This window comes from Paramormyrops kingsleyae, chromosome 6 (assembly GCF_048594095.1).
Source record: "Paramormyrops kingsleyae isolate MSU_618 chromosome 6, PKINGS_0.4, whole genome shotgun sequence".
NCBI lineage: Eukaryota > Metazoa > Chordata > Actinopteri > Osteoglossiformes > Mormyridae > Paramormyrops > Paramormyrops kingsleyae.
In genome coordinates, this window is record NC_132802.1 from 33,239,271 (window position 1) to 33,257,096 (window position 17,826).

A 17,826-nucleotide genomic window follows, 5' to 3' on the forward strand; every position below is an offset into this window, starting at 1 on the left:
TAAACTGGCCCTAAGTGGTCGCTTTGAGCGCCAGCTAATCACAGGGTATGTCCGAAATCGCGCACTTGTGTCAGTGCACTGAGATGTAGTGCGTAGTGCGCACTGCGTACTTCCTTCTGTAGTGCACACTACCATGGGTAAGTGCTGTCCTAAATGGAACACTAACGTTTTGCACTTACCGGAAGTGACGGACTAGCATTTGATCGCGATTCTCCAGCGCGCCAAAATATCTGCTGTGTTTTGTTTACAATGAATTTCCTTGTGGTTTTATTTGCGTGTATATAACCTATCTACTACCGCCTAACCGGCTAAAAAAAACTGCTAACATTTACATGTGCAAAGTCCATATAATCGCAAACTCAAACAAATTATCTATAACTGTCGTCAGAGAGTGACAGGCTAGACACCGCAGTATACATCAGTAAAATAATTTTATTAACGTTGCTTAGATTTATATGAAGCAGTTGCCTCCGCTTGGGCTTACGTGTCTGTGTTGTTGTCCGCCTTAATTTAACAATAAAAACTTGCCGAAAGTCCCTCCCCTTCCGCTACGTAGTCAAAATGGCATCTGTTTAGTGTGAGTAGTGTCCATCATTCTGCACTGCGTTTTCTGGCCGTTTTCAGTGCACCATCTGGGTACTTTCAGTGCACTGAATTTTGGCTTAGTTGTCAGTGTGAACGCACTACGCCCTAAAATCGCGCACTTTTAGTACACACCCATACACTCAGAAGCCAGCTGAGCACCTCTCTGACACCAGGAAAGTCTTTGGTTTGCATTGCTGTGTTTTTCACTCTCCCTTCTCTTATTGCCCCCAATACTGCCTGGAAAGAAAGAAAAAAAAAAAAACAGTAACAGTTTTCCTGAATATTCATGTACTCCTGCCTCCCTTCGAGCCTGTTAACAATGGCAGGGAACGCACATGCAATTTGAAAGCACCTCAGGTCCAGGCTTCAGAGCATAGCAACAGATATGAACAGTTCAATTGGCAACAGCTGCAAAACACTGAGAAGGACACAAACAGTGAGCTGTTGGGCATATTGGACCAGAAGAGGAGAAGCCCCACCTTCATCCGGCCTGTGGCTTCACCCACCTGTCTTTGTTTGCCAGCTTGTCTGACTTTCCGTGACCTGCAGCCTGCTTTGTGCAGAGCCATGTAGGCCTGAGAATGCCATTGTTCCCAGAGCACCGCTGCCTCTCAAAGAGTGATATCAGGTCCTTGCTTTGTGCCACAGTCACTGGGACACTAGATTGGGGCCCCAAAAGCAAAGGCATGGTTTGCATTAGAGTATTATTATTCCATGTTATTCCATGTTGGTTTGCACATATTTACAAAGAACAGGAATGAAATAAAACAGGGTTATCACTCTGACAAGCAGCCCGGTCTGCTGCTGGGAGAAGAAACATGGAGTGGAAAGGTTGTTTTTGGGGCCCTAAAATCCATAAATATATTGTGGATATGGATATTTGTATTCCAAAGCAAAAATGAATTTTCTAACACAAACTACATTTCTGCCATGGAATAATAATCTAGAAATACAGTAGAACATTTTCTTAGAGATAAGAAATAAGAATAGACGGGAGCTTAATCTTAAACATCTGTCTCATCCAATGCAGTTCCCATACAGGAAAAGCACATCAAATAGCATGCACCCATAATGATCCCATTCTTCTGAGATGGAAAGACCAAGGATTAGGCTGTTTCATTTTCAGTTTCCTCATTGTCATCTCAGTGGCCGGTACTGTGATATCAAATGTACAAAGACCTTCGTTTGCCCGCCACTCCCTGTTAATAAGACCCATTGTTTGCTTAAGCAGATTGTGTTGCTCATACTGTGACCATTTATTCAAAGAAAATCATCTGTATGCCGACACATTCCAAGGGTGAGATTTATGAGCACATTACTGTATACAGCCAAACAAACATTAACCTCCATCAGCTGGTCCTCCACCACATAAACAGGGTCATGGCTGGAAGGCTTCACAGAGTTTAGTGTAATCTTAATTGGTTGAATATCTCACCCAGAGAACTGGCTGGATTGATATGAAATATGGATGGGTATATCTGGATGATATCAGCCCAACTTGCAAGAGTGATGGTTGCCCCTTTTCTGACACTGAATGTCAATACTGGCACAATCAAACGGGCCTGAAAGAGTCAGAGCTGTGCTTGTTAGGATTCTTTAATAATTAAGTGTTCCTCACTTAACCTAGAGAGCTTGTTGGTATGCTGTGGGAATTCTGCCCTTCCACACCCATACATTTCCTTCTTTTTCATCCTAGCAGACCATGTAAATGTGGAATTTTCTCTGGGAATAAAAGTTCCTATCGGACAAGGCAATAAATAAAATAAAGTCTGTCTGTATCCCCAATACTATCCTGAGCTGGCTTAGGCATGCAGTCGGTGTTCTTGTGGTGAATTTACATTAAGTACAAAAGATATGTGATATATAATTCAACTGCCCTATGGACACAGGGAGTTTCCTCTTCTTGTCAGTTATCTAATGAAATTCAGTCAGGGTTAAAGCTAATTGCATGTTTATGGATGTTCATGAGTAAAACATTACCTCAGGAAAGTGGAAGGCTGTTTGCACTCTGTTTTAGCAGTGCTGTAAACCTGATTGTTGTGTGTGTGAGTTTCGTTGGTCATGCCAGAGTCATTGCCGGGCTGCTTGTGAATGTTTTTTTATGTATGTGTGTATATGTCTGTACTTAGTCACATTCCTATGCTAGGCCTACAGAAGGTGACCGTGGAATGTTCCCTTTCTAATTCCCTGTCTGGGGACCTGTGATATGAATGGGAGAGTCTGGTAGTTGAAAGTGAAAGAGCAGGTGGAGGAAAGGATGTGTGGAGGGATTTGTTAAATAAGGGAAGAGTATGTGTGGTAGGGGTGGAAACTCGTACTTATGCTATGGCAGATTGGTGACCTAATTGACTAGCATTAGAGGCCACTCACACATGTAGTCACACTGTTGTCATTTCCTGCTTGACTCAAGGTTCCTTGCATGTGTGTATGTTTCAGATCTTGACAACACCGTGGGTCCTTAACAGTCCTATTGGGCATGTATAATCACTCTGGTAATTAAAGTGTGGAATCACAGTGAAACTCTCTGTTTAGTTGTTGTGAACTGGTTGTGAACAGGATGACAATTCATTGTGCAATGCAGATGTCATCTGTAGTCTGCCTGTATTCCATTACAGTCATGCTGTGACAAGCTAGCGCAAAGTTGCTGCTCTTCTGCCGGTGCCAACCGGCTTGCAGTAACCTGTGTTTTTTCTGTCTATAATAATTTCATAATGCAATAGAATTGTGTGATACACACCCTTTGTAATAATGCAGTATTTGCAGTGTAATGATCAAAGCAAGACCTATGGAGTGGTTCAGTGGGTAACATTGTTGCCATTCATCTCTGGTGCTGAGAGTTGGAATTGCATCCCTGCTCTGTGGTGTGGAGTTTGTTTGTCTTATCTGTGTTGTACGGGTTTCCTCTGGGTACTCCAGATTCCTCCCATTTTGGAAATTGGTCTCTCTAAATTGAGAAATCTGATGATCATTTCACTGAAATTCGGGAGCCCTAGGCAATTGTCTTTTGTGCCTATAACTAGGGCCGGCCATGTTTCTCACTGCACATAAACATTTTAATTTGGTGTATTGGTTTTTTATAATAATAATAATCATTATTATTATTATTATTATTATTATTAATAATAATAATAATAATAATAATAATTCTTATTCTTAATTTCTTGTAATTATTCCTGTTTATGAATTCTATATACATGAATGTTATGTGTTTTTTTCCCTCATGTGCTGAACGGGTCCAAAGCAGTTTCCTAGTTTGCCTATGCCTGAATCCAGCCCTGATCACAACAGCATAAACCCTGAATTCTTTCACAGCCCTTCCTTTTGAAATGCAGTTGGTAAATTGATATAGTAGGCTTATAGCATTACGCAAATTACATCAATCTCTAGATTAGATTTCATGAAGGTTTTCCATGTGTGTTCATTTACAACGAAGTCTTATAGCTGTAACTGCCAAGCCAAGCACTGACCTCATGCTTTGTTGGCATGGAGAGAGATGTTTCTATTTCATAAGAACATGCCTCTTTGATGTGTAGGATTTCAGATGGTCACTGTAGGTACTCATTCTTTAACGGTTGTGTGCTATAGATGGTTGAGTCCTATTGTCCAAAAACAGGATATTGAGTTTATGGCTTATCACAGCTCAGTCATTAACCATGGGGCCAAGCAAACAATGCTGCTTCAGAGTTTGTGAACCCATTGGTTACAATGACCAACTGTATTCCAACTGTATTTTACTTTCCATTGTTTATGGAGTGACTATTTCCTTTCTATTGCACCTGTGATTATTTTTACATTGACTGCTGAATGATTGCTTCTTCTCCAGCCCAAATATAGCTCATTTACAATTACATCCAATTTGTCTTGGTCTGCCTCACGTGTGTCCTCTATGTTCCAACTTTAGCTGTCAGCACCTTCACTCAAGACTTGCCATCAACCCTACATGGATGCACAGATGGAAGCTGTTACCCAGCAACAGGCAACCTCCTCATTGGTCGAGCTGCTAACCTGACAGCTACCTCAACCTGTGGCCTGCATGTTCCAGAGCAATATTGCATTGTCAGCCACCTGCTAGTGAGGATCACCGCTCATCAACCTCTAATGCATGTCACATATGCATCCATATACCTGAATGACCACACAAGGACACATACTGTACTCCATTTCATGACCATGTTAAGAAAAATATTTACTTCCTGTTTTCAGTATGTAAATACTCATACTTTCCAGACTCAACTCAGTTCACATGTCATTTTTGTATGGACTTGCCCAGATATGTGTACAGGCAGATGTTTTTGCCCAGTAGAAACAGACAATTGAATCTGAATCATTGTCACCCATAATGTTTACATTCTTCAGTGATACTTGAGTGCTTGAGTACATATTTAGACATGCTTATTTTTGAGTTACATAAAATATATGAATGAATTCTGTATGCCTGTCTCTTCCTAACAGGCACGTCCAAACCTGTCAACCCCTCATGCTCACCTAACAAAACAATATGGCCTTACAGAAAGCACTTCACTGAAAAAAAAAACACATTTCTTTGCCATATATGGTGCATATGTTGAGGGATCACAGTTCCATGACCTAGCTTATCTCTGTATGATTTGGATGGTTTATTGTGGGACACAAATAACAACGGTAGTAGAATTATTAGCCTAAACTTCTAGTTAAGGAACTGGGCTCAAGATCAAAAAGCTTTAAGGTTTCTGAATTCTCTTCACTAGCTAAGCTACTGCATAAGGTGGACCTCCCACCCACATTTTCAGGCTTTAGACTAACAAGGCCCGACTTTCACAGGACTGATTGAGAGCTGCTGTGCTGTGAAGGGTGCTATGTAAAATTTAAATTGACTGAGTTGAGCCAGAGTCAATGGGGTGGCTTAGTAGGTAGCACTGTTGCCTCATACCTTTTATAGGGGTTTAAGGACTCGGAACCTCTTCTGTGTGTGTGGAGTTTGCATGTTCTTATTGTGTCCTGCAGGTTTTTTCCATAGTTCAGAGATATCCATTTAGGATAATTAGCCCCAATACCACCCTATCCAGATGATTAGTGGTTAGAAGATGGATGGATGGATGTGCTTAATGTTTCGCTTTCTCTGCTAATTTGACTTCTGCATATGAAGTAAAAATACTGTGATACTGTGGTTGCGATTTTGGATTTTGTTCTTGCATATTGGTTTGAAGAGTGTCTTGGTGTTGCTAGTGCCCACTCCTCATTTCTGTTTGAGTTCTTCTATTAGCCTTAGTTGGGTCACTTCTGTTTGTCTCTGAAGTTAATCTTGGATTGTCTTGCTGTCTGTTGCCCACATCAACATATTTTCTTTTGGAGCTTCTGTTTGTCACTTACTGTACAGCCATGACACAGTTGATGGACTGGAACTAAAGCTGTAACAGCAGCTCATTTGCAGTGGGCCTGTACTGAAAAGGTTTACCACACTCATTGTAGCTTACAGAGCCCGCAAAATTATTTGCCTTTGAGGCCCCTACTTATTTTTTGTTGTTTGGGTTTAGCATGCTGCTGTTTATTTATATTTCATTTGTTCAGCTTTAAAATCTGATTGTGAGTCAGACAGTGAGTAAAGGTGCACATGATCTAAGCCCAATGATAACTTAAACATACAAAAATCTTTATTTGTGTGGACAGATGCGGGAATATAATAATGGGAACATACAAGTAAGCAGTGAACAAACAAAATGAAACATAACTAAATAAAATGTATGACAATACATCTGGGAAGACCATTTCTGAAGTCTTGTCATTATTTTTGCTTGGATATCTGCTCCACAGCCTGCTGGAAAATGGGTTTCTGTACATTCTAGGGTTTTTTACATTTCACCTCTAAATAAGCATCCACCCATCCATCCACCTTCTAACCACTTATCCTGGGCAGGGAACTTAGTTGTATCTGATAAAAGGTCACCAGGAACAAAAATCAGGAAGAGTTCTTTTTAGTAAACAGCCCTTTTATTATTTCTATTCTCTAGGAGAAAGACAAATGTTTTTCGTGCAACTCCAAATCGCCATATGACCCTATCAGGAATAAGTACAGCCACCGGGTGGAGAATGTCATCTACTTGAAAGACAGGAATGGAAACCTCAACTGGTGGCAGTCAGTCAACGGTGAGGTCACCTATGGTTTTCTGTTTGATGTTTGGGAACGTTGCTTGTCCTGACATAGATTTTTGTATGTGGTTCCTCTGCATTTCCCCAAAGGTGAGGAGAACGTCACTCTCAGGCTGGATCTGGAGGCTGAGTTCCACTTTACTCATCTCATCATGAAGTTCAGAGTAAGTGTACTGCTGCAGTCTACAAACAAGGGTTTAGGTGAACTGGTCACTCTGATTTGCAGATAGTGTGTAAGTTCTCTACACCTGCCCTTTGATGAGTGGCATTCGATACATTATGTTCTCCTTGGTTATGTGCCATTCTTCCTGGTATTGGCTTCAGACTCACTGTGACCCTGTACTGGATGAGTGATTGAATCAAATGTTCAAGGTTCAAGTCCACAAAATAAAAATCCAGAACAAGATTTTGTTTCAACCAATCAGTTGAATATAACGAGTCACAGAGTACTCAACTGGTTGGTTGAAACAAAGTCTTGGTTTGAATTTTTACTTTCTGGACCTGAACTATCCACCTCTGGATTGAATTATAGATGGATGGATTTAAAGGTTGCTATAATGGCAATGTAATGTCTTTGTAAGTGAAAGCCTACTTATCGAAGAGAGCTTGTGATGTGGTTCTCTTTGTTCCCAGACATTCAGGCCTGCTGCCATGGTCATTGAACGCTCTATGAATTTCGGTCAATCTTGGAATCCCTACCGCTACTTCTCCTACAATTGCACCAGGATGTTCCCTTATGTGCCTGCCCGCGCCCCCCGTTTCGTTACCGATGTCATCTGTGAGGAGCGCTACTCTAACATCGAGCCTTCCTCCAGTGGGGAGGTCTGTTGCTTTTTACGTAGATCGTCCTTGTGAAATCTGTCCCAGTTTAATGTCCTGCAATCTCTAGTCTCTTTTACTCTTGCTGTCCCTTGCAGATCATTTACAAAGTGCTTGATCCTGCTATTCATGTCAAAGACCCCTACAGTCGTGACATTCAAGGTGAGATATTGACGTGGGTGAATAAGACATTATTTTTGAAAATTTTTAATCCAAACCCAACGTTGAAAAACCTGCTAGTGTTTTCTACTAAAAGGATACTCTTAAACCCACCTCAGCACATCCCACTGTTGTTGAACACTTCATGTGTTTAATATGGTTTTCTCACATGGTTCACACGGTTCCCATATGGTTCCCACAAAGTCATTGGGCAAGGACTGTGTGTCAGTTAGTCACACCCCAATTGTGTATTTACTAGGGGTGTAAATCACAGCTTTCCTCGCGATACGATACAATATCGATTCCTTAAGCCAACGGTTCGATTTTTTTTGATACCTCAGAAATTCCCATGATACGATACGATGCGATACGATTCGATTCTTTTAGATACTGGGGATAGTAGTCGAAATGATGAACTTTCACAAAATCCTTTACATTTCAATGAATTAAAAAAGGCAAATATAATTAGCATTTTTATCATATTTTATTGGGAACTGTAAACAAAATCTAGTGTAGTCAAGTATGTCCCATAAATCAAGCAAAATAAAGTGCAATAAGGTAAAAATAAAAACTTTGGATGGATGTAGATTAACATGGTGACTAATTTTTATTTTGAATCAAGTCTTCTCCAGATAAATACAAAAGTGTAACAAAAACTATAAAAGTATGTCCATAACCATCATGACCTGCTCCTATGACCCTCTCGTGTGCTACGCCCCTCATTAACTTCGCATGCAATCCTGATTGTTCCCAGCTGTTTCTTATTGTTTCGTCTAGTCCTGTGTATTTAAGTCCACGTCAGAGTCTGTCGCCCAGATCTGTCATTGAAGTTTTCCCCATGTTATGTGCTGTGCTTGCAATACCACCACCCCCCCCAACAACAAGAACAAGTAAAATAAAGTGCAATAAAGTCAAATTAAAAACATTGCATGGACAGACATGTACAATGAGGAAGATCAACATGACTGACTTCTGCAGTGAAACAAGTATGTCAGTATTCTGCTTTGAGAGGTTTTTTTTTTTTTTTTTAAAGAAAAATTAAATGGTCAACGTGTTCAGGAGATTGTGTGCTCTGAGCATAGCGTCCTATGTCACCTGCCGTACTAAACACACGCTCTGAAGGTATGCTAGCTTGCAAGCTACTTATAAATGACCAAGTCAAAATGATCTACCTACTATAAAAATGCAAAACATATGTTTATGTATAAAATATTGAGTATTCTTTATTATTAATTATTATTATTATTATAATTATTAATTTGCCTTTGGGATGAATACAGTATTTTTTAATTGAACTGAGATTTTAGTTCCTTCACCTTTCTCTTTCTCAGCTCGCTTTTCAGAGGGAAGTTAATGTCGTAGTTTTGATGAACACTCCGAAAATGCCGCTCCACATTTCCCTTCTTCGGAATAGCAACGGTAGACTGACAGATGAGGCAAATGCACTTCGAATATGACATGGTGGGGAAAAAAACAGTCCTCCTCCCATTCCGTATGGAAGTGGCAGGTTTTTGGCTTCTTACTTGGTCCAGCTCCCCCATTCATTCTTATACCCTTTCGTAAGTTTAGTAGAAATAAATTGGAGGCTAACTAGGGGACTCGGTAGCTTGCAGCAGCTGGTGCGGTTGAACGCGTCAACCATCCTCTATTTTTTATGCCATATGATCTACCCACACTACCTTTGCGATCGACCAGTAGGTCGCGATCGACGTATTTGGCGTAGACCATGTATACGTCGGAGTGGATCATGAAAACAATACTGGAACAGGCGAGAAAATAAAAACGCATGTATCGATATTTATGCGGTTACATCGATGTTCGTCTGCGGTTGAATTGATATATCGATACAAATCGATGTATTGTTACACCCTTAGTATTTACATGCTGGTCCAACCCGTTCCGATGTCTCATAACACCCCCACCTCCCACAGATCTTCTCCGGATCACCAACCTGCGCGTCAGATTCATCAAGCTGCACACCCTGGGGGACAACCTCCTGGACCGACGTCCGGACGTGCTGGAGAAATACTACTACGCCGTGTACGAGCTGGTGGTGCGAGGCAGCTGCTTCTGCTACGGCCATGCCTCTGAGTGCACCCCCGTTCCTGGCATCACAGGCAATGAAGTCGGCATGGTTGGTACTGTAGAGCCTGGGTCGTCATTGTCATGGCAACAAACCATGTTTTATTAACTGACCATCCCATGGCAATTGTTCCACAAAGCAGGATTTCTCTGTTAGCTGGGTTAACTTAAGCGAGACGTCATGATCGTCCAATAAGAGTTTAGGTAAGGAGCATTCCTATTGGACAATCATGACTTCTATCTTAACCCAACTAACTGAGAAATCCTCCTTCATGGAATGCCCACAGGTCTAGTGGCCTTGTAATAACAGTAATAATGATAACAACAACAATTATGTCAATAGTTAGGAAGGCAAAGTACCCTTTTTGGTACAGTGTGATGTTGCTGGACATCACTTCTTAAATTTAGCATTTGGCAACTGTTAAAGATTGGGTGGGGTTACGCTAAGGCTAGGATGCCTGTCGTGTGGGCTGCAGATCCATGGTCGGTGTGTCTGCAAGCACAACACAGAGGGGCTGAACTGCGAGCACTGCAAGGACTTCCACCAAGATGTGCCCTGGAGGCCAGCTGAGCTGGGGAAGCCACATACCTGCAAAGGTGCTGCAGCCGCCCCCTGCTTATATCGAGGCCACTGCTGGTATTTCTCAGAGTGCCCTCTATCATACGCTGTTGTGAGACATCCTCCTGAGACCAGAGGAAAAAAGTATCCTTCAGTTTTAGGTTATTTGTCTTTGGAGGAAATAAGACAACTTAGATTTTTTCAAATTTTTATTTTTAATTTCACAGCATGTCCTCTTTAGTGTACAACAGGAATAAATATGTTTCCTTACATGAGTGAAAAGATATATGCAAAAACAAAATGTCCACTACAATGGACATAAATGAATGGGTGGGGTCTCAGGAGGATAAAAATATGCGTAGCTGAGAAATGAATGCATTTTCATGGGAAAATGAGATGGGCTACAGATTCACACAGGTCACGAGCTTTGGAAGTATGTAAGAAATCAGTGCAGGTTAATGAACGGGCTTGTCAATTGATTTTGTCATGACTTCCCTCAGCCTTACACCATCATAAATGTCATCTGTTATATTGTCCAGAATGCAACTGCAACCGGCACTCCAACAAGTGCCATTTTGACATGGCTGTGTACCTGGCCACGGGGAATGTGAGCGGCGGCGTTTGTGACAACTGCCAGCACAACACCATGGGGCGTAACTGCGAGATGTGCAAGCCCTTCTACTACCAGGACCCTGCCAGGGACATCCGGGACCCCGCAGTGTGTGTCCGTGAGTCAGACGGCCAGGAAGTCTTGGCTGATCAGGGCTGTGCAGCTGGAACAGACTTAGACACCATGGCTGCGACTCTGAAACCACGTGCTGTGTTCTTTCAGCAGAGGGGAGGATAAAAGGCTTCTGGTTCAAATCAGGACCAGGAGAACTGCCGTTGTAGCACTTTGTGTGACATTTAACCTGATTAACTCCAGTAAACAACATTTAAAATAGTGTACTTTTGTAACCTGAATAGGTGAATAGGGACTAGTGTGTAATGCAGATTTCAGCCTTTTCTCTGAGACGTACATGTCTGATTTGGGTCTCTTTCTCCCCCCATGCTTCTTACGCAGCCTGTGACTGTGACCCCATGGGCTCGCTGAAGGATGGCGAGTGTGACTCCTACACAAATCCCAGCTTGGGCATGATTGCCGGACAGTGCCACTGCAAGCTCAACGTGAGGGGTATGCGCTGCGACTACTGCAGGGACGGCTTCTTTGGCCTCAGCGAGAGCGACCCGCAGGGCTGCCAGCGTAAGTGTGTGTGCACTGTGTGTCTCTGTGCCCGGGGCTCTGGTCCAATCCAAAAAATGCCTGTTGTCACATCACGCCTGCCCCTTTCACCTTATATTAGCTCATGCCTCTTCCTTTTTGGAGATCCGTCCCCCAGGGAAGCTGTGGTAGATCCCACTGTAGATCTGTGTGGGTTATTTAGGTGGCATGCCCCACCTTGTGCAATTACCTGTACACATACAGCCATGGAGAAAATTAAGAGACCGCTCTGTATTTTTAAACAAATCTGCATTTTAAAATCATGGTTTAATTGTGGTTATGCTGGCAGAAGGCCAGCATCAAGATGCTTTCAGGTTAAAAATTTCTAAGACAGCAGTACACAAAAATAAGGTGAAGCAGGAGACACTGGGAACGACAAGAATCCAGCCAGGTAAAAGGCGGAAGCGACATTTTAATGCCAGAGATGACCGTTAAATTATCTGACAGTTTATTATGAATTGAAGGATGACATCAAGTGAACTTCAAAAGTAATGGGAAACATTAAGTGCAGGTGTGATGTGCACTGCTAGGATAGTTTGTGACAGGCTCCTAGAACCAGGACTGAGGTCCCATAACATAAGGGAGAAACCCTTCATTAATGAAAAACAGGGAAGAACCAGACTGCAGTTTTCAGAAAAATATATATGATTCACAGACGCACACCCATACATTGATAAATGAGTGAAACAAAAAAATTGTGCTGTGGTCTCTTCATTTTTTCCATGGCGGTATAATCACAGGCAGCTGCAGAGGAGTAGGAGCTCCTTAATGATTGTGGCAGCAGTTATGAATGAGACACGGCAGTAGCTCAGGCCCTTGTGGCTCCTGAGCAGCCTCGGGCTTCATGCTGCGCTCGTCTCCTCAGCGTGTCACTGCGACCCACGGGGCATCGTCTCTCCGGCTTCACCCTGCGACCAGATCAGCGGTGACTGTGCCTGCAAGAGGCATGTCACCGGCCGCTACTGCAGCGAGTGTCAGGTGAGGCTGAGATAAAGACGCCGGCGTGTGGAGATTCCTCTTAGCTCCGGCCAGGTGGTGGGCAGCAGTCTGGATGTCACTGATCTCGCTCTCTACACAGACTGAGTACTGGGGGCTCAGCAATGATGTCTCTGGGTGCCGGCCGTGTGACTGCGACTTTGGAGGAGCTTATGACAACAGGTTTGATGGGGTGGTGGTGGGGGGGGGGGTGGTGGTGGTGGTGGTTTAGTTTTTTTGGGTACAAAGAAGTGCCATTACATCTCAGGGCAGACCACTGGCTATAATGTGACCACTGTTGTGTTCGGGGTGAAATTAACGCCTTTGTGGGGTTCACATTTAGAATGCAACCTATAAATCTAATTTCATCAATATGAAGTCATCTAATTTACTGAAATAAATGTAAAATATGTGCATATAAATTAAAACTTGTTTATAATATACACTCACCTAAAGGATTATTAGGAACACCATACTAATACGGTGTTTGACCCCCTTTCGCCTTCAGAACTGCCTTAATTCTACGTGGCATTGATTCAACAAGGTGCTGAAAGCATTCTTTAGAAATGTTGACCCATATTGATAGGATAGCATCTTGCAGTTGATGGAGATTTGTGGGATGCACATCTAGGGCACGAAGCTCCCATTCCACCACATCCCAAAGATGCTCTATTGGGTTGAGATCTGGTGACTGTGGGGGCCATTTTAGTACAGTGAACTCATTGTCATGTTCAAGAAACCAATTTGAAATGATTCGAGCTTTGTGACATGGTGCATTATCCTGCTGGAAGTAGCCATCAGAGGATGGGTACATGGTGGTCATAAAGGGATGGACATGGTCAGAAACAATGCTCAGGTAGGCCGTGGCATTTAAACGATGCCCAATTGGCACTAAGGAGCCTAAAGTGTGCCAAGAAAACATCCCCCACACCATTACACCACCACCACCAGCCTGCACAGTGGTAACAAGGCAAGATGGATCCATGTCCTCATTCTGTTTGCGCCAAATTTTGACTCTACCATTTGAATGTCTCAACAGAAATCGAGACTCATCAGACCAGGCAACATTTTTCCAGTCTTCAACTGTCCAACGCTCGTGCAAATTGTAGCCTCTTTTTCCTATTTGTAGTGGAGATGAGTGGTACCCGGTGGGGTGTTCTGCTGTTGTAGCCCATCCGCCTCAAGGTTGTGCGTGTTGTGGCTTCACAAATGCTTTGCTGCATACCTCGGTTGTAACGAGTGGTTATTTCAGTCAAAGTTGCTCTTCTATCAGCTTGAATCAGTTGGCCCATTCTCCTCTGACCTCTAGCATCAACAAGGCATTTTCGCCCACAGGACTGAAGCATACTGGATGTTTTTCCCTTTGCACACCATTCTTTGTAAACCCTAGAAATGGTTGTGCGTGAAAATCCCAGTAACTGAGCAGATTGTGAAATACTCAGACCGGCCCATCTGGCACCAACAACCATGCCACGCTCAAAATTGCTTAAATCACCTTTCTTTCCCATTCTGACATTCAGTTTGGAGTTCAGGAGATTGTCTTGACCAGGACCACACCCCTAAATGCATTGAAGCAACTGACATGTGATTGGTTGATTAGATAATTGCATTAATGAGAAATTGAACAGGTGTTCCTAATAATCCTTTAGGTGAGTGTGTGTGTATATATATATATATATATATAAAAAAATTTCCTTAGGGATTAATAAGGTATTTTGATTGATTGATGGATTGATTGATTAATATTCATAATTTTTCAAATTTAAAGGTATGGTATGGGTCAGGTCGAGTTTTAAAAATATAAGAAGTGTACACAAAAAAGGATGCATGAATACACATGTAGCTTAAGATTTTTGTTTAATTAAGGAGGTGTATTTTGTTATAGTGGTATCAGCTCTTAAGCTGGAGCATTTCACTAACCTACCTGTACTGAATTGGAGCTTATGGATGTTGGATATTTGTGGTTGTGAGAGTGCAGTGATGAGTCACCAGTGTTCTTGTGTACCCCCACCCCCCAGGTGCATAACAGAAGATGGACAGTGCAAATGCCTCCCCCACCTGGTAGGTCGCCAGTGCTCAGACGTGCAATCGGGATACTTCTGTGCGTCGCTGGATTTCTACAAGTACGAGGCGGAGGAAGCCGAGGGGCTTTCGCCGGACAGCCAATCCCTGCCAGTGAGTAGGCGGTCTCTCTGATGTTTACACCAGCTCCGGTGGCCCGGGGTAAGTGCCGAGGTGAATGTCTGGCAGGAGACATGCAGGCTGGGAGCACTGGGCCAGGGAAAGTCTGGCAGCCCCCCCATCATTCTCTCACTCTGATCACTACAGCAATAAGGCCCAGCTGTACAAATGGAAAAGTGGGCTGATAACCGTTATCTACCTGTCTTCCTATACCCTCTCATCGTCACAGTCAGCTTTGATTCTATCCCACAAAGCACAAATCCTCAGTCCCATTTGCATGATAAACAAATAAATAATGGCAACATCAGCAAATCACCAAGACGATATGCACAGAATAACAGTGAACAACTTGGGGGTTGTAACATTGCCCAAACATGCCTGCGTTCTTCATTTGTCACATGTGTCATACGGGTTCCTCACTGATTCAGACAGAGGATCTTCCTTAACTGGGCATTATATGCCACTGGTTCTGTCAGCTTCCTGCTTTTTTTCCACTGGATCTGTGCCTGGAAGGTACAGGCTGGGTGTAATGATAAGCACTGATCCAGAGCATTGTTGTGGTGGGGTGGGATGGGGGATTCTCACAGGTCGGGGCCTGCAGGGGAAGTCCCTATCTCCCTGCCCATCTCAGATGTGTGCCCACATGTGACAGTGCTCAGCTCCACCTGCAAGCCCCAGCAGGAAAGCCTTAAGATGGCTGAATGAACCTCCCATTCTCTTACGTGCTGCTGATGGTACCGGGTGCTGCTCGTACGTGAAGATCTCTATTTAATTTTTTTTTTTTTTTTTTTTTTTTTGCTGATTAAGAAAGTACATGTTTTAAAATGGCACATTTCAACAAGAAAACAATTTTCAAGTTTTTGTTCTCACACAGTAACACAGTAAAATTATTAAGTCACAGTTGCAGGATAGGTGACAGGCGCGTGGGGGGACAAAAGGACAAACAGAAGTGCAAAAAAGACAACAGTGCAAACAAAAGGCAATATAAGAAACTACAAAAAAACATATAACAAAAAGGTGGTGCATTGGGGAAAGATGTGCAAATAGCATACTCGATATATTTTTTTTTTTTTTTTTTTTTTTTTTTTCTTGCCCACCACCACCCCCCCTCTTCGGAGGACAACTTTATTTTACATTACATTCAAGAGTAAAGATTGTGGCCGCTCCGAACTCACCAGTACCGTGGAAAAGGAGAAAAACAGGGGGGGTACAAAAACAACAGCGTAACAATAACAGACATCAATCACCATGGGGAGAGGGGGAGAGAGAAAAGAAAAAAAAAAAAAAAAAAGGTATACAGAAATAATAACACTAATAATGTAGGCGGGATGGAAAAAAGATGAAGTATAGGGGAATACAGAATACAAACAACCATAAGAAACATAACACTCATCAAACAACAAGAATTATAACAACATCAGTGAAACTAATAATAATTAATACAAATCGGTATTATATATATGTAGCATACACACACGTAATCGTACTGTTATATATGTATATTTCAATTCCTAAATCTATAACATACCCTAAAAAGTCATAATAATAATGATATTGATCGCTCAACCAGTCTTGTATGCATGTGCAAGTGTAGGTGTGACCTGATTTGTCATTGGATGTGCTGGCATTTAATGCCGTCAGGGGAGGCGGCAGCACCCCCCCCCCCCCCAGGCCCAAGGCGAAGGCAGGAGATCTCTATTTAAGGGGTCTTTCAGCTGCTGGTGGTCTATTTCTCTGAGTTACACCTTTGATGTACAGTGGACCTGAACTCCTTCCCGTACATGTTGGGAAATCATGTCTGTGTATTCTATCCACTTATCTTAAATAGATACTTGACATGTATTGACACCATGGCCCCTGCATTCAGTTTGTTGAATGCTTTCAGAGGCCTGGCTGGATTAGACACGGACAGTCCAGATGCATGTTAAGCACACAGACCTGATCCTTTCCTGGGTTTGAAGTGACGCAGAAAAAGATCAGAGCATTGAAATGCCAGCTTATCAAGCATAATTAGCACATGTGCATGCTCTCACACAATATCCTGCTCATGTTTTTTATGGGGACTTCCTGCAAGCCTGCGATTTTAATGACCTTAACGATGTTTAACTCTGAATTTCCAAAACACAGGAACAAACCAACTCACGAAAACTCCACTGAACTGGTTAATTTTATATCTAGCAGATAACAAACATTAAAGAAAACTGATCACTACAAGATAGATTTCATGAAAGACACAGAGGCATACATACATCCTGCCTACATACACGCCAGAGAGCTGGATGCACAGAAATCTGCCTCCTCCTGATTTAACATGTCCTCCTTCTCCAGACAAAAACACACATGCCAAATAAACTCTATCAGAAGTCTAGACATGTTTACAAACATTGTGGAGCACAGCTGTTATCACAAGCCACCAGAAGGATAGGGTTACAAATGGCTCCGCTGCAAGATGCTGCTTATTTCTCTAATGAAGGTCATGTGACACAGCCTGACTTTTAGCCTGAATTGCTGCATGATTAAAGGAACATACTTGCCTAAGACAGCCAATTGTTTAGAAAGCTTTTCTACATAGAGTACATTTCTTCCTGTGAGTATTGTACAGTGCAAGTTATGTTCAGGTGACAGAAGAGAACAGTAGGTCCTCTGTGAGGTCCTACAGCCACTGGGCAACAAACCTAAGACTATGCCCTCATCTTCTATGCAACTTCATTGGTATCAGTGGGGACAAAATTTTAGACGAGACTCAAAGAACTGAAAATGGCACTAGTGTTGGGACAGAAAACTCAGAACTAGCTGATGAATGGTGTAGAATATGATGGGTTAACCCATGACACTGAGGGTCATGACGTTGAGACCTGCAAGTCGGTGACCCTGTGACTCCCCATCGGGAAGCAGGACAGACAAGCTGGCCTCCCGTCCCATTGTGTGTCCTCGAGGAGGGCCTGGCCTTTTGTGGGCATTGTGGGAAGGCAGGCGAGGGGATGAGTCAGTGCCTCACTGGAACCACAGCGGGATGCCTATTAACAGCCATTGAAGCATCAAATCACTGGAGTCCTGCCATCCCCAAACTGGGCGAGGC

At 42.7% G+C, this 17,826-nt stretch overlaps 1 protein-coding gene across 4 annotated transcripts in view; it reads left to right on the forward strand.

Annotated features, from left to right (window-relative positions):
- Nucleotides 1–17,826, forward strand: part of lamb2l (laminin, beta 2-like) — a 54,334-nt gene that overhangs the window by 14,400 nt on the left and 22,108 nt on the right. For all 4 annotated transcript variants that reach the window (XM_072713094.1, XM_072713093.1, XM_072713095.1 and 1 more), the window contains exons 3-14: nucleotides 4,487–4,656; nucleotides 6,573–6,708; nucleotides 6,802–6,875; nucleotides 7,345–7,533; nucleotides 7,629–7,692; nucleotides 9,621–9,823; nucleotides 10,248–10,368; nucleotides 10,870–11,058; nucleotides 11,394–11,573; nucleotides 12,457–12,569; nucleotides 12,670–12,749; nucleotides 14,585–14,741. In XM_072713094.1, coding sequence (XP_072569195.1) covers nucleotides 4,487–4,656; nucleotides 6,573–6,708; nucleotides 6,802–6,875; nucleotides 7,345–7,533; nucleotides 7,629–7,692; nucleotides 9,621–9,823; nucleotides 10,248–10,368; nucleotides 10,870–11,058; nucleotides 11,394–11,573; nucleotides 12,457–12,569; nucleotides 12,670–12,749; nucleotides 14,585–14,741 — 1,676 coding nt within the window. The remainder of the gene's footprint in view (nucleotides 1–4,486; nucleotides 4,657–6,572; nucleotides 6,709–6,801; nucleotides 6,876–7,344; nucleotides 7,534–7,628; nucleotides 7,693–9,620; nucleotides 9,824–10,247; nucleotides 10,369–10,869; nucleotides 11,059–11,393; nucleotides 11,574–12,456; nucleotides 12,570–12,669; nucleotides 12,750–14,584; nucleotides 14,742–17,826) is intronic.